This window comes from Pongo abelii, chromosome 6, assembly GCF_028885655.2.
Source record: "Pongo abelii isolate AG06213 chromosome 6, NHGRI_mPonAbe1-v2.0_pri, whole genome shotgun sequence".
Classification (NCBI taxonomy): domain Eukaryota; kingdom Metazoa; phylum Chordata; class Mammalia; order Primates; family Hominidae; genus Pongo; species Pongo abelii.
In genome coordinates, this window is record NC_071991.2 from 155,680,488 (window position 1) to 155,702,004 (window position 21,517).

General features: G+C 54.2%; 1 protein-coding gene across 12 annotated transcripts in view; it reads right to left on the reverse strand.

Moving 5' to 3' along the window:
• The window catches only part of PTPRN2 (protein tyrosine phosphatase receptor type N2), a 1,035,582-nt gene that overhangs the window by 522,115 nt on the left and 491,950 nt on the right, over positions 1–21,517 (reverse strand). For all 12 annotated transcript variants that reach the window (XM_024249815.3, XM_054560095.2, XM_054560097.2 and 9 more), the window contains one exon: positions 18,474–18,553. In XM_024249815.3, coding sequence (XP_024105583.2) covers positions 18,474–18,553 — 80 coding nt within the window. The remainder of the gene's footprint in view (positions 1–18,473; positions 18,554–21,517) is intronic.

Genomic DNA, 21,517 nt, shown 5'->3' on the forward strand with positions numbered 1-21,517 from the left:
TGCGGCCCCAGTGCAGGATCCACTAGGTGAAGCCAGCTGGGCTCCTGAGTCTAGTGAGGACTTGGAGAACATTTATGTCTAGCTAAGGGATTGTAAATACACCAATCAGCACTCTGTGTCTAGCTAAGGATTGTAAATACACCAATCAGCGCTCCGTGTCTAGCTCAAGGTTTGTAAATACAACATTCCGTGCTCTGTAACTAGCTAATCTGACAGGGACTTGGAGAACCTTTATGTCTAGCTAACGGATTGCAAATACACCAATCAGCACTCTTGTGTCTAGCTAATGGTTTGTAAATACACCAATCAGCACTCTGTCTAGCTCAAGGTTTGTAAATACACCAATCAGCACTCTGTGTCTAGCTCAAGGTTTATAAATACACCAGTCAGCACTCAGTGTCTAGCTCAGGGATTGTAAATGCACCAATCAGCACCCTGTCAAAACGGACCAATCAGCTCTCTGTAAAACAGACCAATCAGCTCTCTGTAAAATGGACCAATCAGCAGGATGTGGGTGGGGCCAGAAAGGGGAATAAAAGCAGGCAGCCCCAGCCAGCAGTGGCAACCCACTCGGGTCCCCTTCCACACTGTGGAAGCTTTGTTCTTTCACTCTTTGCAATAAATCTTGCAGCTGCTCACTCTTTGGGTCCACACTGCCTTTATGAGCTATAATACTCACCGCGAAGGTCTGCAGCTTCACTCCTGAGGCCAGTGAGACCACGAACCCACCAGAAGGAAGAAACTCCGAACACGTCCAAACATTAGAAGGAACAAACTCGGGACACACCACCTTTAAGAACTGTAACACTCACCGCAAGTGTCCATGGCTTTATTCTTGAAGTCAGTGAGACCAAGAACCCACCAATTCCGGACACAGCAGGTCAGGGAATGGGGTGCCCTGCAGAGTTTCCAGAATGCAACCATGACAAAACCTAATACCAACTAGCTAATGACCATTCTACACACTTACACACATATTTATGTGCTCAGAAAGTAAGACACTCTCAGTGAGAGACACACACTACACACAATCACTCACACACACAGTGAGACATGGGCTCATACAGCAAGACAACACACATGCTCAGTGAGATTCTACCAGCAGGGACCATCTCAGCAGAATGTGGCCGTGCAGGGGCCTGTGCCTGCTGCTAGAGGTGATGAGGTCCCAGCCTCCAAGTACAAACCTTCCCACATACAAGGACAGAGAAACCTGGGGTGAATTCCACATAGTTCACCTAAAAAACAGGCACCCCAAGCAAGTTGGGGTTTAACCGCATTGACTCTGGCAACCTGAACATGTGCTGGGTGTCCAAGTCCAGGGCTCAGAAGCAGCTGGAGAGCCTGGGACATGCACAGCATTCTCCTGGGGACGTCTCTCAGGACCTGTTACCCAGACGACCAAGACGAGATGCCCAGGACAGTCACAGACCCCAGGAGAGCACGGGAGGTGCATGAGGGAGCTGTGGGGCCAGAGACTGGGGCCACAGCCACGGGGGAGCTGGGGGAGCCTGGGGAGCCAGCACTGTGAGGTTGCTTGGACACATCGGTCATGCCAGACACTGCCCCATGGTTTCCTGTCCAGCTATTTGCTGGAATCTGGCTGCTAAAAAGAGAGCCATCTACACACTGTGTCTGAGGGATGCCAAGGACTCCTTCCTCCCCAGACGCTCCTTTTTCTTCTCCTCAAGGCCTCTGTCATCTCCCACTCACCGAAGCCCTCCCTGTGCCAGTGATTTCCAGAAGCTGACTGGTGGCGGGGGGACATTTTCTACTTGCAGAGGAGGGAAGAGAAAGGGTCACCCTCCCCGCAACAGAACTGACTCCTGGCTCAACCCCATTCTCCTCCAAGTCACAGCATGGCTCTGTGATGACTGCGCTGGGCTGTCGGGTGTCCCCGGGGAAAGGAGTGCCAGGGCCTCCTGGGGACGGGGCACAGAGTGGCCAATTTTATGGATGATGGATGCTTCACCTGCTTCCAAAGGGGCTGCAGGCAGTGCAGGTATAAACATTCAGCTTAATAAAGACCAAGGCTGAGAAACAAGTAATCCAGGGGAAGAAAGGCAGAAAGATGGTGCTGCGCATCTGGTAATTGACTGTAATCTGGCACACTTCTGGGTGAGAGAAGCTAAGCAGGTGAGCACAAAATCTGGGAGTGAGATTGCCGACTCGAGACGAGAGAAACGCGACACAGGAGTGGCTCTGACTGTCTGGTGGCAGGAACCATGCGGTTCACCAGGAACACCAACGTCTCTCCTGGCCATGGGCCCCAAGATGCACTCAGGCGTGTTCTGGCTGAGAGACTGGGAGGAGCCTCCTCAGCAGCTTCAGGTGAGTTTTCTCAATGAGTTTCTTACCTCGCACCCCTCATGAAAACCAAGGACATAAGATCATGGGGGAGTCCTGTAAGGTCTACCAAAGACTCACTCCAAAATGCAACATGCAGAATCCTGCAGTGAGCAGGGGCATGGTTTGAGGAATATGGGCCTCCAGAAGCAGCTGTGTTCACATGGTCCTCTGACCAAGTCAGAGCCAAGTCTCAGGTCAGTGCTGAAAGGGCCCTGGGCTAACGGGCTGCAGCCGGAAAGACAGTGGCTGGCAGGGCAGATGGAGCTGGCAGACCCAGGGGGAGGGCAGGGGCTGCCACGACCACACGGCCCCCACAGGTCAGATCAAGGTTTGTGTTTCACAACCAGCGGATAATGAGTTGAGTTGTTCACTAAACTGACGCTCAGAACTCTTACTCATTTTCAGAACAGTAAAGTCAAGACTCCACGAGGACCTTAAAAAATAACATATTCTGGATTTAATTACAGATAAAAGAAATCTGACTTCTATTAAAAGAGGAGAAATTGCGTATTTAAAATGGAAATTACCCCAGAGCATGGGAATGGCACTGTCTTTCTGTCTTATTTTAGAATAAGATATTATGCGGCCATTCAATTCTTGAAGAAAATGTTTTTAAAAGGGAAGAGGTGGATGGGCAGGACTGCATGCAAAGAGTTTCGTTCAGGGAAAGATCCTGCCCTGGCTCTCTAACCTCACACAGGGACGGGCTTTCGTTCCATGCCTCAGTTTACCTATGTGTCCCACATCCCTCTGACATGATGTTGTGTGTTTCTATTTGTTTCCTCTGAAAATCACATAATAATGCTGCTTTGTTTCTGTAGCAAGGAATGGCTGTGAGCTTGGGGGTCTTGAGGCTTGGAGGCATCACACAAAAATAAGACTCCATCAGCAAGAGGGTGTGCCCCCTCTGCCTCCCTCTCCATTCGCAACCACCAGCCTGGGATGGCACCTTCCATGAGGTGGATAAGTCCCCTCCATTCAAGGCCTTCTCTACAAACAGCCACCCTTCTGGCTCCAGGATGAAATGAGGCTCTAAATATGGGCCCTACCCCATGGGGCTACCAGGCTCAGGGCCAGGGCCAACAGGCACACTGACCTGCAGGGTGGCTACCCCAGGCTCTTTCTGGCGGTTTTGCCACAGAATGTGTTCTAAGCTGTGCTGCTTCCTTTGCAAAGCCTTCAACCACCTCCCAACTCCTCAGTATGGAAGGGCTCTGAGTGCTCAAAGGAACACAGCCTTTTCAGCTGGCATCACAAGACATTTACAAAACACCGTACAGAAATTCCAAAACCAGGCACTGTGGAGAGACAGAAAGCAGTTTTCCCTATAAGAGAATGTTAACGCTAAGAGCATCTTTAGAAAACACACACCTGAGTTGTGGCAACTCTCACCTGGTGAAGTCCCTTATGAATACGTCCTTACCCAGATTGTATACTTTATGGAAAAATTAATAATGCCAAGCAGACGGCAAGGCTGGCAGGTGACCCTGGACCTCAGGATGTGACACAAAGGACCGGTCCTCGTGACTTGAGCACATCCCTGGGACATATGGGGTGGCTGAGGGCTCTGCGGAGAGAAACACTTCCTCACTGGGGCCCTAGGCCTGTCAAGCGGGAAATAAAGATAAAATCTTAAGCAGATTTTCAATCATCTTCCTTCAATATCAGCAAATCCCACAAAAATTACAGTAGGGAGTAGTTATAGGTTGAAAGGTTAGAGCTGGGGAGAAAAACAGGCTATATTTTCCTGTTTTCCTGAAATTTCTCTTCTTACACCTAGCAGCTAAGCAGCCTGCTGCTGTAGTTACTGTTCACGTTGTTACAGCCACAGGACGGCTGAGGTACGTCAGATGGGGGGAGGGCAAGGGAAGAGTTGAGATGCAATGGTTTTCAGCGAAGCCTCCTCCTGCACCCAGGGTGTCTCCTGATGCAGAGGGGCCGTTTCCAATGCCTTTCGGTCCTCTACCTACCCTGCTGCTGCTCCGGCCAGCAGGCATTTGCTGAGTGTCTACTGTGGAGCAGCTCCCAGCTGGCAGGGGGCAGGGGTTTGTCTTCAGGAGCTCCTGGACTGCCGCTGTGAGTGGTGCTCAGCTCCAGTGCCATCGAGGTCCCTGGGGGCTGCTCCCAGTGGCTTGCTGGCCTTGCCTCCAGGACATGTTCTGAACCTCTGGGGTGGGGCCCAAGAGTCTGCATTTTTAACAACCTCCAGCGAATGCTCAGGGGCCCCGTTTGGAGAACCACTGTTCTACAATCTTGAGAAAAGGTTTCTGTAACGGGCTGGAGAGTGAATGTTGGAGGCTTTGTGGGCCGGGCAGTCTCCACCATGACCACGCAGCTTTGCCTGTGGGGAAAGCTGCCAGAGACAAGGCGTGAAGGAGTGAGCAAGTGACAGAGTGAGCGAGTGAGTGAATGAGCACTGTTCCCACCAGGCTTCCTTCCCAGAGCAGCACACCAGGTCAGGCCGCGCCACGGGCAGCACACCGGGTCAGGCCGCGCCACGGGCAGCACACCCGGTCAGGCAGCGCCGTGGGCAGCACACCGGGTCAGGCCGGGCCACGGGCAGCACACCGGGTCAGGCCGGGCCACAGGCAGCACACTGGGTTGGGTCAGGCTGGGCCGCGGGCAGCACACCGGGTCAGGCCACGCCACGGGCAGCACACCGGGTCAGGCCGGGCCACGGGCAGCACACCGGGTCAGGCCGGGCCACGGGCAGCACACCGGGTCAGGCCACGCCACGGGCAGCACACCGGGTCAGGCCGGGCCACGGGCAGCACACCGGGTCAGGCCGGGCCACGGGCAGCACACCGGGTCAGGCCGGGCCACGGGCAGCACACTGGGTTGGGTCAGGCTGGGCCACGGGCAGCACACTGGGTTGGGTCAGGCTGGGCCACGGGCAGCACACCGGGTCAGGCCACGCCACGGGCAGCACACCGGGTCAGGCCGGGCCACGGGCAGCACACCGGGTCAGGCCGGGCCACGGGCAGCACACCGGGTCAGGCCGGGCCACGGGCAGCACACCGGGTCAGGCCGCGCCACGGGCAGCACACCCGGTCAGGCAGTGCCGTGGGCAGCACACCGGGTCAGGCTGGGCCACGGGCAGCACACTGGGTCAGGCCGCGCCACAGGCAGCACACCGGGTCAGGCTGGGCCGCGGGCAGCACACTGGGTTGGGTCAGGCCGGGCCGCAGGCAGCACACCGGGTCAGGCCGGGCCACGGGCAGCACACTGGGTTGGGTCAGGCTGGGCCGCGGGCAGCACACCGGGTCAGGCCGGGCCACGGGCAGCACACTGGGTTGGGTCAGGCCGGGCCACGGGCAGCACACTGGGTTGGGTCAGGCCGGGCCACGGGCAGCACACTGGGTTGGGTCAGGCCGGGCCACGGGCAGCACACTGGGTTGGGTCAGGCTGGGCCGCGGGCAGCACACCGGGTCAGGCTGGGCCACGGGCAGCACACTGGGTTGGGTCAGGCTGGGCCGCGGGCAGCACACCGGGTCAGGCTGGGCCGCGGGCAGCACACTGGGTTGGGTCAGGCTGGGCCGCGGGCAGCACACCGGGTCAGGCCGGGCCGCGGGCAGCACACTGGGTTGGGTCAGGCCGGGCCACGGGCAGCACACTGGGTTGGGTCAGGCCGGGCCGCGGGCAGCACACTGGGTTGGGTCAGGCCGGGCCGCGGGCAGCACACTGGGTTGGGTCAGGCCGGGCCGCGGGCAGCACACTGGGTTGGGTCAGGCCGGGCCGCGGGCAGCACACTGGGTTGGGTCAGGCCGGGCCGCGGGCAGCACACTGGGTTGGGTCAGGCTGGGCCGCGGGCAGCACACTGGGTTGGGTCAGGCTGGGCCGCGGGCAGCACACTGGGTTGGGTCAGGCCGGGCCACGGGCAGCACACCGGGGCAGGCCGGGCCGCAGGCAGCACACTGGGTTGGGTCAGGCTGGGCCACGGGCAGCACACTGGGTTGGGTCAGGCCGGGCCACGGGCAGCACACTGGGTTGGGTCAGGCTGGGCCGCAGGCAGCACACTGGGTTGGGTCAGGCTGGGCCGCGGGCAGCACACTGGGTTGGGTCAGGCCGGGCCGCGGGCAGCACACCGGGGCAGGCCGGGCCGCGGGCAGCACACTGGGTTGGGTCAGGCTGGGCCGCGGGCAGCACACTGGGTTGGGTCAGGCCGGGCCGCGGGCAGCACACTGGGTTGGGTCAGGCTGGGCCGCGGGCAGCACACCGGGGCAGGCCACGTCACGGTGTTCTTAGAATTTGGTGAGGCGGCAGGGTCAGAGCAGACGGGGTGGGGTCTGAGGACAGCCGCCAAGGCTCTTCCTGTGGGGTGGCATGGACCTTGCAGCTGGGAGATGGCAGGACTGGGCATGGGGAAAGGAGGGAGGAAGGCAGGCATGCTGGGCTGGAGGAGAGCTGAGCCAGGGTGGGCACCAGGACTTGGTGGGGGTCCAGGCTGTGCAGTCCCAGAGGAAGAGCGGCCCATGCCAGTGGCCCTGACTGAGCAGAGCAGGCCGGAGCGTGGGGACTTCATCCCTCACTGTCCCTCACTGTCCCTGTCACTCCTTCAACATGAAGTAGAAAGCCAAGAAATGACGCAGGTGACTGTCTGATCAGGCTCACCGGGTGCTGAGCTTGCTGTCCCTGTGGGGTGCTCATGCTCATGGCAGCCGAGGGTATGGTGCAGTGCACAGGAGGTCCAGGCCACAGCTCCCATGCCAGGACCATTAAGGACCCCATGCAGTGGCTGGACTGCAGCTGGGGCAGGAGCTGTTGGGGAGGTGGGTGCCCAGCACCACCTTTGCACTTGGCACCACCTTTGCACTCAGCAGAACAGAGGCCGTGCATGGGCCTGCACTGGTACGGCTTCATTTTAAACATGCTCGTCAAACCCCGCAAACCGCTGGAACCGGGTGCCTACTGAATGTGAGCACTCAGCCCAAATCATCACTGTGAACTAAGATGTCTACACCTGCTTCCTTCTAAACAGAAATGCAGATCTCTCTAAGCAGGAAGCACCTTAATATACCTGCTTCCTTCTAAACAGAAATGCAGATCTCTCTAAGCAGGAAGCACCTTAAGCTCCTGCCACCAGCATTCATTGGGGGATGTCATTTTGGTCAGTCAAGGGCTGTGAAGCTGATGGGATTTTCAATTTGTACCATTTTATACCACATGAGGAAACTGCCCATGACTTTTCATTCTTAACTTGCTTTCTCATGGTTTACAACTCTAGTAAGACAAGGTGTTGATAAAGTGCAAACTGTCTTTAAATTTAAAAGGTCTAATTGTACATCCACCTTTAATCAGTGCTAAAACATCAACACAGATTAAAACTTCCCTTCCCAAGCTGCCTGCCAGAGGATGTGATAACCCTGCTGCCGACACCGTCTTCACGTGCTCTCTGTAAGCCGTGGACTTTGCATCATACGAATCATCGCATCTCGTTAGTGAAGCGGCCTCGTCTTGACACTGAAGACAGTCCAGTGAGGAGTGAGCAGCACTGCAAGAAGATGTCTTAGTGCCTGACACGGTGGGTCTTATCAGCTCAAGATCCTCTCCCATTCTTTTTAAACACAATTTTTAGAAATAAGGTCTCCCTCTATCACCCAAGCTCAGGGGCAGTGGCAGGATCACAGATCACTGCAGCCTGGAACTCCTGGGCTCAAGAGATCCTCCCACCTCAACCTCCTGTGTGGGACTTACAGGTGCACCACCACGCTTGGCTAAATTTTTAAATCTTTTTGTGGAGATGGGGTCTCACTATCTTACCCAGCCTGGACTCAAACTCCTGGTAAGTGACGCTCCTGCCTTGGCCTCCCAAAGTGCTGGGACGACAGGCATGGCCACCATGCCCCCATCTCCCCCATTCTTTACCCCCCAAAGTGCTGGGATGACAGGCATGGCCACCACGCCCCACCTCCTCCATTCTTTACCCACGATTGTTGGTATTCTTCTAACCCCATGACACCTTACTGTCCGCTTGTAGCCAAGTAAAGAACACTACTGAAAAGAGAGTACTTCATGAGGATTTGCCGCGGCATGTTTCCCACTCCAGGCATTCGTGGGATGCCTAGGCACGTGAGGCCAATTGACATCTTGAGTGAGCAATGGCAACCAACAACTTACAAACTGCTCAGACTTTACATTTTGCTCTCACATCAAATTATTCCCACTTCATTTGATCTGAATGTAACCTCGCGGAGTGTAACTATTGGCCCTAGCTGACAGAGAAGGCACCCTGAGGTTTGAAAATAGTCAATGAGTCGTCCAAAGTCACAAAACAAGCAAGTAGCTGGGAGGGTGCTGTGAACTCAAGTTCTGAACTCCAAGCTCCTGTTTTTCCCTCTTCCATTTCACCAGCCTCAGCTGCCATGAAGTGGCACAGAACATCCAGGCAGGGATGGAGAGGCTGATACCTGACCTAGATTGGTGCCTAATCCATGGGGCACTGCACTATGGCCAACACAGCAGACATCCAAAAGCAGGGAATGACCTAGAGTAAGGAGGCTCCATTGCCCTCAGCTTCACTAGGTAAGCAGCCAACTGCTGTGGAGGTGCTCGTGGTGGAGGTGCTCCTCCTGGTGATGGAGGTGCTCGTGGTGGTGGAGGTGCTCGTGGTGGTGGAGGTGCTCATGGTGGTGGAGGTGCTCATGGTGGTGGAGGTGCTCGTGGTGGTGGAGGTGCTCGTGGTGGAGGTGCTCGTGGTGGTGGAGATGCTTGTGGTGGTGGAGGTGCTCGTGGTGGAGGTGCTCGTGGTGGTAGAGGTGCTCGTGGTATGGAGGTGCTTATGGTGGTGGAGGTGCTTGTGGTGATGGAGGTGCTCGTGGTGGAGGTGCTCATGGTGATGGAGGTGCTCATGGTGGTGGAGGTGCTCGTGGTGGTGGAGGTGCTTGTGGTGGAAGTGCTCGTGGTGGTGGAGGTGCTCGTGGTGGTGGAGGTGCTCGTGGTGGTGGAGGTGCTTGTGGTGGAGGTGCTCGTGGTGGTGGAGGTGCTCATGTAGGTTCTAAATGCCATTCAGTTGAACCCTTTTGGTTCTGCTGACCAGCGTGCATTTAACCCACTCATCCTCACCCAAGGACTCTTTTCCAATAACGCAAATTCCTAGAATGCTGTCCTGGCCGATAAGTCGGAGGCCTGGTGGTGTGCAGTGCCCTCCTTATTAAGAACGATTACAGGGCCAGGGGACTCAGGTGCCAGCCTTGCCATGTGAATCATCAGGTAAATTTTCAAGAATGGGCCTTCAGAGCTTTGGCATTCTCATGCTGGGAGGAAAAGTGCAAAGAATCAGAAGCAAGGCCTGAGAGCCCAGGGGCCTTGGGCGTGTGTTGACCAGGTAAGACCTGCCTGTGACAAGCGTCCCCAGCAGATGAGCTTCTAAGCAATTGCTTCCCAAGTGCTGAATAGCCTCATGCTGGTTCCAAGTACTCAGGGACCCCTCCCTACCCATCCCAGGCAGCTCTGGGACTTCACTGAACCTCCCCTGCCTTCCAACCAAGAGCCACTTTTCCCGAGTCCTGGTGTCAGGAGGAACTTTCCTGGGCTCACCAAGGTGACTCTGTGTTAGTCTGATCAACTGTGCACTCACAGGGGACACCAACTGCCAAGGGGTTTGTGCCAAGGGGTTCGTGCCACACACTCCAGCTGCTGTGTAGCCCTGTAGGGTCCCCAAGCACAAGGAGACAACAAGGGGAGAGTTTCAGATGCCAACAGGCTGGTAGAACATAATTTTTTAAATAACTGAGCCTTTCAGAGTCTCTCAAGTCATAATATTTGGACAATTCATGTCTCAAGACCTGAGCTTGTCCAAAGGGGCCCATAGGAATGGCAGAGCAGGAGAAACCCTCCGCCCTGCCCAAGATGGCCCAAGCTTGTGACCTGGTGCAGCTACAGGGCAGGACTCCTGGGCTGACCATCAGGGACCCAGGGCAGTGGCTTGGCTGTAGCTGAGGCAGGATCTGCTGGGGAGGTGGGTGCCCAGCACCATCTTTGCACTCTGCACCACCTTTGCACTCAGCACCATCTCTGCTCCTCTGCCCCTACTGCTTCTGTTGAGTTGCCATGGGAACTGGTATTGGTAGAACTCCCAAGAAGTGGCTTCTGGCAGACATCGGCCTCCCCTCAGCTCAGAGACAGCCTGTGAGCTGCGGCTGCAGGAGGAAAGAGCATGGTGGGCACCTGTGTGCTGGCTGGAAGTCGTGTCTCCAGGTGCCTGGGGGAGGGTGTGGGCCCATGCGTTGGCCTCAGGGCTGCACTGGCCTCCCCCTGCAGGCTCCAAGTGCACCTTCCTCGGGCACCCCTTGCTTTCCTCCTTCAGGTCTCAAATCAATGCCATGCCAAGCTGCTCTGCAGCACACAGCCCTGATTTAAAATGAGCCACTTTCTGCTCCGGTATAAAGACACTACCCTTTCCATGCGGAGATGAGGCTACTTCCTACTAAGGTATGAAGACACTGACCTTTCTATGCGGAGGTGAGGGAAAGAGTGGAAACAGCATTCGCTTATGGACAAAGAGCAAAAGAAAAGGCTGTGAAAACAGGCCTGGCAGCCTCACATCATGGAAGGAGCAGGGCTTCAACACAGCAAAACAGAGAGCCAAGTGGGCAGCAGGCTCCTCCTGCAAAACCTGAGGCCTCGTCCCGCAGGCCCACAGCCCAGCGGCATCTCCACCAGCAAACGCGGCTCCCCGGGACTCCCCTCCAGCACAGCTCACCTCCAGTGGGCTAGGACGGCTACCACAGGAGGACATATGTGTTCTGGCCACGGCCGCCAGCCATCCTGCCATCCTCCCGTCAGTCTCTAACCCCACGGGGCCTGAGGCAGTGAAGACAGAAACCCACGTGCAAGGAAGAGTAACGCTTGGGAAACTCAACGATGCCCACAATGTGCTCCGTGACCCCCAAACAGTCAGCAAAACCCCCTCCTGCACATCCAGGGTACAGGGCCTTCTGCTGGATTTCACCTCCCCCGGCAGCTGACTGCACCCACATCAGAGCCTCCTGCCCACGATCCCTCTGCTGGGAGGCTGGGCGTTCCGTGGAGAGAACAGCTGGGACCCTCTCAGCAGCCTCCCAGGCATCAGAGGGCGCAGGGAGGTGGTGGTGATTCACTGTGTTTCTAACAAGTCCTCTGGCCATGGAAGCCTCCTGCACATGTGAAAGCCTACAGAGAATCCCAAGAAGTTCAAAACTCTCACTCATGTTTTTCAGAAGCGGGTTTTACAAGTTTTGGCATGAAAGTTTGGCGTGAAAAGGTCTCAGTGGCATTTCTATGGGTGTTTATCTAGGCTGCTCCCAAACCCCAGCCAACTAGGGGTGGCCACCTATGACAGTCAGCCCCTCGCAGTGGACGTGCCAATGTGGCTCCCGAGGTGGAGAGAAAGCTGGAGGCCCAGGGGGCTCTTCTCCCTGCTCAGGGTGTGAATTCTAAATGAACGTGAAAGTGAGGACGAAATGGAACCTGCTCTCCCCAGCAGTGAGTTGGAGGGGGGCCAGGTGCTCCCCAGCAGTGAGTCGGAGGGGACCAGGTGCCAGCCTCTGCCAGCAGGATCAGCATTGCTTGCTCATTTGCAGGTGAGAATGAGCTGCTCCCATTAACGGTATTTCCAGTGCATAAACCCCCTCTGTATAAAAATGAACACAGAAAAGTGGCTGCTGAGCAAGACAGTTTCCTAGCCCTTCGTTTAGCAGCATCCCCGAGTGTCCCTCAAATGCGGCTCCTGGAGTTCCACGCTGGTAGCGCTGTCAATGATGGCGATGCAATTATTTTCTACCACAGCGTTGTCTGCGCTCAGGGTAAAGCCATGATGAAGGCGGCTTTCAGGACTGTAATTACAGAGCCATGGGTGGCCTCTGTCCTCGCAGCCGGGAAGGTCAGCACAGGTCCTGGGTGCTGCCAGCCCCGAGCTCCACTCCTGCAAACGCTTGTCAAAACGCCAGAAGTAATTACCTGGCTGTTCAGAATGGAGTCATGGGGTGCAGCTCCTACTATCTCTGATTCCCTAAAGCCTCCATCCAAACCGAAACTTGTTTACAACCTCCCGGGGCTGCAGCCACGGGGCACCTGCTCTTCGGCAGCAGAACCTTGCCATAGTCCTTACCAATGCTCCTGTCTGCCGGTCTCTCCGGCAGCCCAGGGGAGGCGCTCCTGTGCAGGTGGGAGTTCTTGTTCCATGTCCAGCCCACGTGGCCCTGGACACAAGCTGGGGCTGGTTCACACACTGCAGCCCCCCTCCCCACCCCCAACGCAGCAGGTCCAGCAGGAGACGGGCACTGAGCCTGCGGGGCCCGCTGTGCAGATCCCACCAGCACCACCGGCCCACCCTTCGCACACCGTGTGGCGCCCTCCACTCCTTCATCTTTTTCTCTTAGAGGCCCCTCTTTTTAGTTACTCCTCATCGCCTGTGTCTGTGCCGTGAGTCAGGGATGTTCCAAGAGCAGGAGGAGAGCGTGGTGCTTCCCCCTGAGCATCTCCCTTTCCCACCCTGGGTGACACCTCAGCCAGGCGAGCTGTGGGATCCTCAACCTCGTGGCTGCGGAGCAGCAGGATGAGCACGAGCCCCACGCCAGCCACAGCCGGAGCCCAGAAGCCCCCAGCCTGCGCTGATGCTGGCAGCAGCTCAGCTCCACGGAGGACGTGACGCAGCGGCCCACGTGCAGCAGAACCTGGGGCCGGGCTGCCCAGGCCACACCTCCAGCCTCACTGCTCTGGCGCTGTTTCCTCAGCTGCGCCCTGGAGGTCTGGCGAAGGGGAGCGCTGGGATCCCCTTGCCTGGAAGACCCTTGAGGAGAGTGCAGGTCCTTGGAGAGTCACTTTCATCAGTTTGACAGGTGTCTCATTCACCTGCACATGGAGGCAGTTTTCTCAGCAAGTGGCTTTTTTGAACATTTCCAAAGCATCCTCCTTCACTTCTAATAAGAGTGCAACTTCCCTTCCACACTCACAGCTCAGGAGTTCCTCTTGTCTTGCTCCAATCTCTTAATCATGAGGGTGGTACCGGAGCACGGATGGGCTTCAGGCCCCACCAGCACACAGCTCCACCTGGCGTGGCCTCCCTGGGGAGCTGGTGTGTGGGAGTGTGGATGGCTTCAGGCCCCACTGCTGGTGACCAGCGTGCAGCTCCACCCGGCGTGGCTTCCCTGGGGAGCTGGTGTGTGGGAGTGTGGATGGCTTTAGGCCCCACTGCTGGTGACCAGCGTGCAGCTCCACCCGGCGTGGCTTCCCTGGGGAGCTGGTGTGTGGGAGTGTGGATGGCTTTAGGCCCCACTGCTGCTGACCAGCGCACAGCTCCACCCGGCGTGGCTTCCCTGGGGAGCTGGTGTGCGAGAGTCAGATGAGGAATGTCTGCCGCTTGTGGACCAATGCTGCGGTGAGGCACCCCTCCCCCTCCCCCGGGGCCAACCTGCCTGTGTCCACCTCAGCGGAGCTGATTCCATCAGCTGCAGCAAAACTCAGGCCCAAGTCCTTCTCAGTGGCTGCTGAAGATGAAGTTCCCACACTATGAAGTCCAAGTCTGAATTCTACCTTGCCAGCCTCTTACTGGCATGTCCTTGGCACACTGGACCCCACATCCAGGCTGCACCATTCTCATTCCTTTCACCTTCAGCCCCTGAGACCCACACTAGTCCCCGTGCTCTGCCCAAAGGCCAGCTTCTCTGTGGAGCCTCATCTAAGCCCTGCCCTGCCCTCCCCGATGTGCCATCCACTGCCCCTAAGAACTCCCGTCTGAACAGCCCTGGCACCGGGGTGGGGGGGAGCTTCTGGAGGGCAGGGCCACTGACTTCCAGAGTGATATTGCCTTAGGAAGGTGTGATGCGTTGCCCAAGACAGAATCTGCACAGAGTGGACCAGACTGTGAAGCACCGATGCCTGCCTGGGGTCGATAGTTAAGGCTGGCTGGATTGTAAGTATGTGTTATAAAGGAATTCAGTTCACTTTGCCATTACGCTTTTCAAAATAAACACATTTGTCGCTTTACCAGAGGCCAGAAGCCTGGGCAGCCTTTGCTCCAGCAGACAGGCCTGTGACTAATGCAGAACACTGCGGGCTATGGGGTCCAGGCATTGGCACAGAGTCCAGTTCTGAGCTGGGATTCAAGAGAGGCTCATGAGAGAGGAGGGGAGCCTTTTCCTCCATGTGGACACGCTACATATGAGACGCGAAACACAGCAACACAGCAGACATGAACCTGCTCTGACACTTACCAGCTTCACAAAGACACTGAACAGGCAGAAGCAGGAGGACGTCACAGAAAGTCACCGTACCTCTGAATACAGAGGCGCCGCTACTGAAATGACACGGGGTGCCTCTCTAACGGGCTGAAAGAAACAATGGCAGCTGAATGCCATGTCTTAGAGGCTGTCAGGTGGAGGATGCTGAGGTCAAAGGGGGAAACTGCTCAGGACAGGAGCTCCCCATGGGCCTCACCCGCACCACGCAGGGCTGAGTGCCAGAGACACACCCTCCTGGCGCCCGAGAGGGAATGTTTGAAGAAACAGCCTGAGCTCGGCCTGAAGGAAACTGGGCAGAGCACGGGAGGGGATTCCTGGCAATAAGCTCATAAACCACAGGCAGCCCCGCAGGCCACCAGGTGGGGGTCTCTGCAGAATGGGAGCCAGCAAAAGCAAACACTGTTTCTAAAGGATGATGAATTTCCTTTTCTTTGAAAGGAGTAATACAAAAATTGATCAGAAATATACTATTTAAGAAGAAACTACCAAGGAAATGAAGAATAAAAAGGATTTTTCTGTTCTGCCAGTTCGACTACGTGACTGAGCCACGGAGATTAAAAGTAGCTACCAGTCATTTCTATGTACTTTGTGGTAGAGTTAAGTGCCTCCTTGAGCAAAACCTACTTATTTTTAATATTCACTAATACCCTGTGCTCATACCCAAGGTCATAAATTAGCAGAATTCCCGGGAAAGCATTGCCTAGGATAAAGAAGAGACTCTGAATAATGAAAAGCAGCTGCCCTTCTCATTCGGCATCAATACCACGTGACGTTTGATGGGGACTAATGTGGGATTAACTACACGCCTATTCATTAGGTTTTGTATCATTTTGTATAAAATTAGCAAAATGAATGCCCTTTGAGTTCTACCGCCAGGGTGATCTCCCTGCATTAATAACAGCAGCCTCAGGTCCTCAGGCCCTTGAGGGAACCAGACGCAAGCAGCCATTGGGCTTCCAGGCAGCTGGCAGGTGGCAGGTGCAGGCAGCACCTAGCACTCCCAGTAATTTCAACAGCAGGCTCTCGAGTTCCGTATGTTGGTAACACAGGCACCACCACACATCCTTCCAAAGGGGTCCACCTATCACCATAGGGCATTTGTGATGACACTATTAGGATTCCACATCATCTTTTAAAACAGAAACCACAAGAAACTCCTATTGAATTTGAAATTCTTCCCTGCTATCATGTCAGCCTGTCTATGTCTCACCTGAAACTCAGTAAGAAGTTCCTCTTCACCGTGCTAAGCACTCTCCCAAGGCTGATGGGCCAGTCACCGTGCTAAGCGCTCTCCCAAGGCCGATGGGCCAGTCACCAGTCACTGACCGTGCTAAGCGCTCTCCTGAGGCCGATGGGCCAGTCATCATGCTAAGTGCTCTCCCAAGGCCGATGGGCCAGTCACCACACGTGGGCATGTCCACTGTCTAACTGCAAGATCTTCACGGTCACAAAGTTCTTTTTTATAATCTCTTGGGTTTTTTTGTTTGTTTGTTTTTGAGACAGGGTCTCCCTCTGTGGCCCAGGCTGGAGTCAAGTGGTGCAATGTTGGCTCACTGCAACCTCTGCCTCTTGGGTTCAAGTGATTCTCCCACCTCAGCCTCCCAAGTAGCTGAGGTTTGCGCCACCACACCCCGTTAATTTTTTTGTATTTTTAGTAGAGATGGAGTTTCACCATTATTGGTCAGTCTGGTCTTGAACTCCCAACCTCAAGTGACCTGCCCACTTGGCCTCCTAAAATGCTGGGTTTACGGGCGTGAGCCACTGCACCCAGCCAATCTATTTCTTATATAGCATCAGGCACATTCATGATACCATAGAATTATTCAAAATAATTCTTTAAAAATCATGCATGAATGTAAACAATTTTGCACACGTTCGAGAAGCAAGAAACATTCTGAATCACACAGCCACAGGAGTTAACATGGATGCACTGGTGCAAGTTAGCAAATTCAGGTGTTTAGAAAGTTGTCAATATGAGACTCAAACGTACATTTCCTGTGTGGCTCCCCCTTGGTGCAGCACTTCGATAAATAACATGAACACATTTGAAATGACCAAGAAACTAGCTTTCAAATAATCAACCTCATTTTCTCTAGAGAGCCATAAAATAAATCAAAGGTCCTTGTCTGTGAGTACATTGTTATGATTTTTAAAAATATAACAAGATTGCCATTCCTAGCATCCTTGAGGTCCAGCAAACCTAATTCCAGTGGCATTGCTCCCCAGTACTGGAGAAACTGCCAATCATGGAATAATTATCAATGCATTTCTGCATAATACCTGATCACGGATTTGGTCTTAAATATCTCCAATAATCACTTCTGACGGGGAACTGGAGCAAGCGAAACAGAAGCCATGGAGGGAGGGAGCTCTGGCAGCCACGAGGCGCTGAAGCCATTGCTGGGACCCCCCATTCCTCTTGCGTGGGAGTGTTTGGCCTGGATCCCGCAGACTTTTTGTGCCAGGACCACACTGGACCGCCCAGCTGGAGTAAGGATGCTGGGCTGCTTTTCCGAGTTGCACCCCAGCTCCACAAGCCTCACAGCAAAGTATGGCAGCAAAATGAGACTGGGGACTCAAGTTTCCACAAACCTTAAATCAGACTGCAGAAGTTTAGTACGACTTTGCAAAGCACTGTATTTCAACCCCAAATTCTCAGCCCCCTAAATCACCACCTTGAGTAAAGGAGTTACTGAGGGCACGAGGATATCCCATAAGCAAAACCCGCAGCAGCCAAAACAGATAGGACCAGCAATTCACTCCATCCCTTAGAGCATGGCGGCTACTTCACGCCTTGATTACTCTCACTGGAAAAAGAAACTTCAAGTTTACAGGGTGCCAGTACAGTGACGCCTCAATCAACGAGAACTAAGTATTGAAATCCCAAAACAGAGTATTTTGCTGCATTTTACACTGGGAAAAAAAGACACAAATTTAAGCAAAAAAAAAAAAAAGTTCACAGATTTAGCAATATAAAGTATTGGCTAAAACCAAGAGTCATTTCCCGCTGTGGCTGGGTCAGTGTGTTCCGCCCCGTCTTATCAACGATTACAGAACGGGAGCACCCTGCCTGCGGAATGGCCCTAATGCACGGAAAACCGTCAGGCTGAGGTTCTGTTATGCTTCCTGTATTTTTCTTACCAGGCAGGAAGATTAAGCAATACACTCTACAAGAGTTTTCAACAAGTTAAAAAAAAAAAAAAAGGTAGGTTGAGGAAAATGCAACATTGTGTCCACCACCCCATTCTGTTCTTCAAGACTCTGGAGAGTAAAGCTTTGTGTTTTTCACTCAATGACAATTATTAATCATAAAACAAAGATCACTCAAGCTCTATCTGTAAGTACATCTCAAAAATGTGTGATTCGCAATGCCTAGAACCCTGGGCTCTAAACAGTGAACCCGTCTGGAAGTCGGCCGGTTTTTACTGAAACCTCCCAGATCCTTTGTGGTGTCTCTGCCCACCGCAGTCGGGAGCAGGGCCAGTGTGTGCTCCTGGTCTGGTACAAAATGAAAAACCTCAAAGCAAAATTGCACGTGCTCTGCACACACTGGGATTACTACAAACACCAAATCTTGCTTTTCCAAAAGCCGGACTTGTTCTCGGTCACTTGCAGCCCTGTGTCTCCTGCCTTCTATCTGAGCCAGTTCCATGCATCAGGGCAGCCCAGTCCCTCCACACAGTGAAATCCCAGACGGTGCCCACGGACAGCCACATCACCCTGCGACTGCCCCTCATCCCCTCACTGCACACCAGCTTTCCACGGAAACTGAGACCTTCCTCTGGGTTGCCCCATGTGGGTAATGAGTCTCTCTCTGCCTGGCTGTGCATGTGCGTGTTTGCGTGCATATGGGTGTGTGTGTGCACACGTGTGTGTGCGTGTACGTGTGTGCGGAAACAGCCTCACCTGTGGCCTTCTCCACATCCTCAGTGGTCACGTTTTGGACATTGGCGCTCACTTTGAAGGTCACTGCTGGTCCGAGAACCCTGGAAGGGATAATTTAAAATCAGTTCATAAGGAAGTCTACGCGCTACACTGCTTTTCTGAAAACGACGTGGAAAACACTGGTGTGTTTTTAAAAATGCAAACATCCAAGGCCACTGCGGCTCCAGGCGTCAACTCCACCGGACATCGGTTTTCCTTCACACCGTGACCTTTGTTTCCATTTGCCAGGAATTCCGTTTTTGGGCTTTGCTTTTCCAAAACACACATCACAGTGTAGTATGCTATCCTAAAAAATTCAAATCAACCTCCGAACCCAGCAACAGCAAGCAGATATTCTTGCTACGGAAAAAGAAAAGTTGTTATTGAAATAGATTTTAGTCTTTGGCCCCCAAGGGAGATGTATGAATCAAGAGCAGAGAGGAAAAAGACTAGTATTTTTTAAATTCTTTTGACAGGAACCATTTAAAAAACTACCAAAGTCATTAAGAACTACTCTGTATAAAAACAACTGGCAGGGAATTGCTAGACAGGAATTATCAAAATTGTTTGAAGCTTTTTAAATGCTATGTCAACCACAATTTTGAAAAAATACATTACTTTTTAAACCATTTAATTCATCTGAAGACCCCATATGCAGCAGGAACTGATTATTGTGCCTACAGCCATCTCAAAATGAATTAGGAATCCAGGGTCCATTCCCAAAGACAGACAGACTGACCCCATGTCCACAGATGACAGCCATAGATAGCTCTTCCTGGAACAGACCCCTTAAATGTCTTCTAAGAAGTAAATCCCCGGAACAGACAGGAAGTGCAAAGAGGACCCAATTTAGGTGGGAGAGGGCAGCTAAGACTGTTGCTTCCTGGTCCCTGGGAGGTGCCTGCACTGCCATCTAAGCTGTGAAACTGGGTACCATGTAGCCCAGGGTCCCTTGCTGTCCCCACTGCAGCCACACACCCTCCACCACAGGCTCATCCCAAGGCAGCATATGACACCCAGGCTGTGGATTTTGCACCCAAAATCCTTTCAATCTCACGTGTATTTTTGATTCAAATATCTCTGCTCATGATACCTTAGTCCCAACCTCTGGTCTTCCTCCTTGGGATTTTTGCTCATTCTCCCAGCCAGGGCCAGCTCCTCCATGTGCAAGCCCTTGGTGAGGAGGACTGTCGTGCCATTACGAGGCAGCACAATTACCATCCTAACACCATGGCTGAATATTCCACGTGGAAGTCTTAGCATCACTTTGAACTCAACAAGGTCTCCCTTGAATCAGCGCCTGCTCAGCGTTCTAACCTTATGGATATTCCCTTTGGCTTCCTTATGCCAGGAATATCCAGCTAGTCACCAAATTCTGCGGAAACCCTTGGAAAATGCACCACGTCCACCACTGTTTCTTGGTTCCCAGTGATCCTTCTAGCCCAAGCCTGTGCCCTGTCACAGCAGAGCTGAGTGACTTCCTGCGTCCAGCTCTACTGCACGCAAAATGTCCTTGGAAGCCACCTCCAGGGCTGACCATGGAGCAGGAGCTGGTGTCTTCTCGATCCCAGGCCCCAGGCCTGTCTATGGTGCCTCGGCTGGGCCCTCTGCTGGTCCCCACTATGGGCCCTCAGAAAGGAGGAGGCCACTCCCTCCCTGGACTGCAGCTCTCCTGCCAACAACGTCCCACTCTCTCATGAGTGCTGAGTTCTGCCACCTCTCAAAGCCCTACTCTCGAGTGAGCACCATGAGAGTGGCCGATTCTCCCTGTCTCCACAGTCTTCCAGAAGGGCCCTGAGTGCCTGAAATTTAGTGCTCAAATGGCACACTGGACGTTTTATAGATGTTTTCCTTCTTCCCGAGTGGAGGATGGGCTCTTTGAGGCATGCACGATGATTTCTGCCATGGCCTCACCCACGCAAGAGATGATCAATTCATATTTGTGACCAGTTCAACATTTCGGTTGAATGGTTTTCTAAAATTAAGAGAAAGTCCTCATTAACACAAGCAGCACTCATGTACCCCTGAAACAACGCTGAGGACAGAGAGCTCAGCCACAGGGCTTCAAGCTTACACACAGCATCTGTGAAACTGTGAATCTTGACCACATCTGAAGATTCCCTGACAGATGGGACTGGAATTTCCTAAACCTAATTTTTCCCTCAGGTGCTGAAAGTTTTCTCTAAAGGCTATGAGGAGGTTCTTGGTTCCTCAGAGTCCAAAGACCCAGACCCCTATGCTATGAAGAAGCATGTGATCCATACATGCCCACACAGGAGAGGCCCACACAGCCCATGTCCTTCCTCGCACGCAAGCCAAGCGTCGCCAACACATGGGGCTGCGGTCGTCACCAGGGAGTGCTCCTGACACCCTCGGGGTACATCTCGCAGGCGGTGAGCACCCAGTGACCACTGCCATCAGCCCCAGCGAGACCCAAGTGCCTGTAGCCACGATGCACTGAGCCCTGGCTCTGGCCCTTGTGCTCTCAGGAACCCTGCAGGAGGACGGGGCATGAGGAGCCGTCTCCAGAGGACACTCAGAGGGTCGATAACGTGACCCCAACTGCATAACCTTCCCTCACTTGAATACATGCAGGCTCTTCCCTAAAACCCATAGTGGCTGCTCTGAGGTGGGAAGAAGTCTCTATCCCGAGGCCCCACTACAGGTCTAATTCTGTGAGTCACTGTTCTGTGGCCCTCCTGGGCCCTTCCGCTGGGCCTCAGTTTACTCAGCTGTCAAGTGCAGCAAGGCCCACAGGTCCTCTTGGACTTGCTCTGGCCCAGGAGACCCTGGTTTTCAATAAACTCTGGTGCCCAGGCCCAGCGGGTCTGCAGTAAACAGGGGCGACACTGGGGGCTCCAGAGCTGAGCTGCTGGCTCTGCCCCCGGCACCATCAGCAGCAGAGATTCCTCCCCACAGGAAGAACTTGCCCTGGCATTTGTTACCAACCCCACCCACCCCCCCGCCCCCCTGCCCCCCCGCCCCCCACGTCTGCTGTGCAGGTGGCAGATGGCTGAGTGCTGTGT